General features: G+C 46.2%; 1 protein-coding gene across 1 annotated transcript in view; it reads right to left on the bottom strand.

Annotated features, from left to right (window-relative positions):
- DPP9 (dipeptidyl-peptidase 9) overlaps window positions 1–4075 on the bottom strand; it is a 17414-nt gene that overhangs the window by 11110 nt on the left and 2229 nt on the right. Inside the window, exons 2-3 of the mRNA XM_009865089.1 lie at window positions 3064–3317; window positions 271–383 (exon numbers count right to left, since the gene is read on the bottom strand). Of these exons, the coding sequence (XP_009863391.1) occupies window positions 271–383; window positions 3064–3317 (367 nt within the window). The remainder of the gene's footprint in view (window positions 1–270; window positions 384–3063; window positions 3318–4075) is intronic.

The raw sequence follows: 4075 nt of genomic DNA, 5'->3' as shown, positions 1-4075 counted from the left end.
CGGACGGACCCCTCTGGGCTGGGTCCCCCCCCCGCTTGCCACATCGACCGCTCTTGTACGCTCGCTGCCAGCTTCACCGCCCGCACTAACGGCTATCTTGGGTTACGGAGCGAAGGGATGCTCAGTACAACGTTCCCACCACTGCTGTTCTCCATGCCTGACCCGCTGCCGCGCTGTTATCTCTGCTCTTCAGCAGAGCCCCACGCGCCCCCTCACGTCAGCCAGTGAGCCCAGGCACTGTGAGCCCAGGCTCTCTGCGCTCCAGCTTACCTGAAAGTGATCCAGCATCTGCTTCCAGGACAAGAGTAGCAAGGCCTCCTTCCGTACCTTTTTGGGAATCTCTGAGTAAAGAAGGGAATTCTCTCGGCTACCATATGGCATGCCTGTTAGGAGGACAAAAGCATCATCCTACTTAAGATTAGTTAGTCGGGACAAAGAGGACCAAGAGCAAATTGAAAAAATAAAAAAGTCTAGTAACAGAGGGGTCATTCCCAAGCAGCTCCCAGTTCAATCATGGAATAACATCTAAATTATTTAAATTTAGATATTCATTTATTCAGAAGTTTCCCTAAGCAAGATTCAACGCTAACCAACCTCTTTGGAACCGGCTGCATCCAACTTTCCTCTCTGTGGACTGTTCAACCCATGCCCTAGATCCACTCTAAAAAAGCCACTCCCCAAACGGGTGACTCAACATGACTCTCCACATTTCTCAGCCAGAAATTTCCTACAGGGACCTCATTCAGGCCAAGGCAGCGGCCTGTGAGAAGGGAAGAAAAAGCTTGGAAGCTCTAGAGAGCCCATTCAAATGTGAAACAGTATATACTACACAGTCAAAAGACCTCGTCATTTTACATAAGCCTTTGACTGTGGTTATCAAATCAGCTACTGGCCTCCATCCAGTTTCCAAAAGAACCAGGAAAAATAAAATATCTTCCTCGCACACGATTTTGGCAGTCCCAACAAAATCGAAGACCGTGAGCGCGCCCCCTGCGTATGCTGCAGAGACTCCCTAAGTCACAACTTCGCTGAGGGAAACGTGCCCCGATATTGTCTACTCTGGGCAGAACAGATTTCCGAGCTGGTTAAGTCAGCAGTAGAGTTACTTAAAATTAAAACTGAAATATTAATAAGTGCTCAGGAAGCAAAGCAATATGTGGGCATATAATCCTCAGAGATACAGAAACACCAAAGTGCTGAGCATGTGGTGTTTAATATAAGCAGCATCTGCCATGATGCGACATAAAACTCTATGGGGACAGCCCAGCAATGATTTAAGATGTCCAAACAGAAAAAAAACTGCAGACAGGAACAAATTACTATATATATATACACACATCTGACACTCGTGCAACTGTGACCTGGACTTCCTTTCTCCTTATATTCGTACTTTCTACAATGACTACAATCAAAGAGCATTTACAAGAAAAATATTGCCTTCCTCCTCAGGGGCTCCCAAGTGAAGAAAAGTATTCAATCCCTGAAGTTCTCCAGAAGTCTTCATCCTACTCCTCAGCACACAGTCACTAGCAGATTTCACGTAAAAACTTGAAAACATTATTTAATTTTGGGACAGTAAAAGCATGCTTATGTTAAACCCGAACTCCTGAAACGGGTCCCGAGCGCTTAACAGCACAAGGTATTCAACTCATAAGATGTTCATTACAGCAAGAGAAAGAATCCGTGTTTACCCTTTAGTACAAATGCCTGAGCAGCAGAACTTTGTTATTACCTGGCAGATATTGATCTTACATGATTGATCAACCTGCTCTGCGACCCCGACGTTTCCTTAAGGAAGAGAACACTGAAAAGACACTTGTGTGTCTCCATTCCTGGTTCTAGATCCTGTAACAGTCACAGCCGTGCAGAACACCAACCGGCCAGCAGCTGGTCTGGTTGCCATTTCATACAACAGAACATTAAATTTTTATTATTTTTTTTTAATTAGCCACTTAGCTCCTTAGTTCTTTAGTCATCTAGATCAAAAACTGTATCAAAGTCATCTTGGCCTTGAAATACATTCAGCTTTAAATCAAGTCTCACTGTTTTTTGACTCAACAAGAAAAAATATGCTAACTCTGGACACTGCCCTTTACAGCTGCACTTGTGTCACAGGAGTGCATGAGGAACTACAACAAATCAAGTCACTGGCACACGGGAGCTGCACAAATCACTCTCGGTCCCAGCACCCTGCACCCGACAGTGACCTACACTTAACAACTCAAAAAAGCAAAAAAAAAAGAGGCTGGGTCATTTCAGGAAAGCAGTCGCTGCACGGAGTTGCACATCAGGCAATTTCTTTACTGGCCCAGTAATGATCAGCTCATGCCCTAAAGCGTAACAAACCCTTTATAGTCTCTAAAGCTTCCCATGTTACCAACCACAACATTATCCAGTTACTAAAATCCAACCACCCTGTTGCTAATTACATTGCGGCTCCAACCTGCACAACTCCACACTCTGCTGTCTTGCCACCCTACTGTAAGAAGAGAATGTTTCCCTGTGAATACCATTACTAGTTCATTCCCACCTAACCTTTCTTTTTTTTCTTTTTTTCCCTCCCCTACTCTTGAAAGTATTCTACCTACATGGTACTTCATAAAGCAGGGAAACACCACCCCCCTGCCAGTAATACCTCGAACTTGCAATGTACAGTTAGTAATTACTGACAGTGAATTCCTTGCTGGTTTATCAATCAGGTCAATCCCACTTCTCCCCAGCTAGAGGCACGAGAGTCCTGTGTTTGAGGAACGTCCCTTCTCTCGCCACATCACCTGGATGGACCTGGTTGCCAAAGGACCCTGTGCTCACATGTCTGTCACCAACACTTCCCCTTGTCGTTGAGCAGAAAAACCACAGTTAAAGTGCTTGTCTGGGACTAGAGAGCTCTCTGCTCAGTTCCCAGCTTTGTGACAGACCGAGCAGGCAAACCTTGAGCGACGTTACTTAGTCTTACTTCCCCCAGCTCGTAAAAGGAGACGCCTCCCATCCTTTTCCTGGCCTGTTTCGAGCAGAAGCTCTCCTGTAACATATTCACACACGGCGTCTGGCACGCTGGCTTACCCAGGTAATAAAGACGATGAGAGTGCGGGCTGGACTCTTCTGTTTTCCGGACAAACTGGAAATCATGGGGAGCTTTGTTCACTATCATGCCCGAATACTTCCTGCTGCTGTGAATAATGTCACGCAGCCCATCCCAAGAATGCTTTTGCACCTGGAATTGGGAAGGCACATCCTCCATCTCAATCACTTCAGAGCTGTCTGATAGCGCGTCCACTGCAGTCATCCTCTCTTCCCCTTCAGAACTGGACAAAAAACTGAGGGAGGAGTTGAGGGAGAGAGTTAAGCCTTAAAAATCAAGCACACACGTTCTGTTGTTCAGAGAAAGCTCTAAGCATGCAACGAGCTTAAGAGAACAGGCCCTCAAACCACAGCTCCTAGGACTCTCTGCTCTCAAAGATTATATTTTAAACATAGATCGGTGTAATGAAAGGAGAAAAGTCCGTCTCCCCTCCCATACCAAGTGCTGTGAATGAAGATATTAACCTCAGAAAACTCATTCTCCCAAAGATTAGATCTAGAAATAAGTTGTCAAAGGAAGCACGAGCAGCAGATTTTGGTGCAGAGAACAATCAGCTTGACTCAAAGGAAAACCACCCCAGGAATTTGGATGGATAAGTCATCAAAGCTACGACCTATCACAAACTTCTGCCTTGGATGATGACACAAGTGCAATCCCCTTCCTGTCCTACAGGAAAGGCTGCTCATTGGGTAGAGAGAGAGGCTGAAGCCCAAGCACAGCACCTCACTTACCTGAAGAGCTCCTGTAGCCAGGAATGAAGCAGGAGAGCTGGCAGAGCAGGAAGAAAACAGTGGGACTGTCCTTGCTGACAGGAGGAGGACAGCAGCGACAGACCCTGGTGGCAGCCCGCAAAACGGGGCACGCACCCCTCACGCCATTTCCAAGCTAGCAGTTATTACAAAAAACGCCTCCACATGCAACTACAGCAAATGTAAATTTGAGGAGAGGTGGCCTAACAGACTTGCCCAAGGTCAATGATGTCATCTATTGCGA

Source organism: Apaloderma vittatum, unplaced genomic scaffold, assembly GCF_000703405.1.
Source record: "Apaloderma vittatum isolate BGI_N311 unplaced genomic scaffold, ASM70340v1 scaffold27092, whole genome shotgun sequence".
NCBI classification, from domain to species: Eukaryota; Metazoa; Chordata; class Aves; order Trogoniformes; family Trogonidae; genus Apaloderma; species Apaloderma vittatum.
Note: the sequence above shows the minus strand (reverse complement) of the source record. Positions and strands in the feature narration are given on the sequence as shown.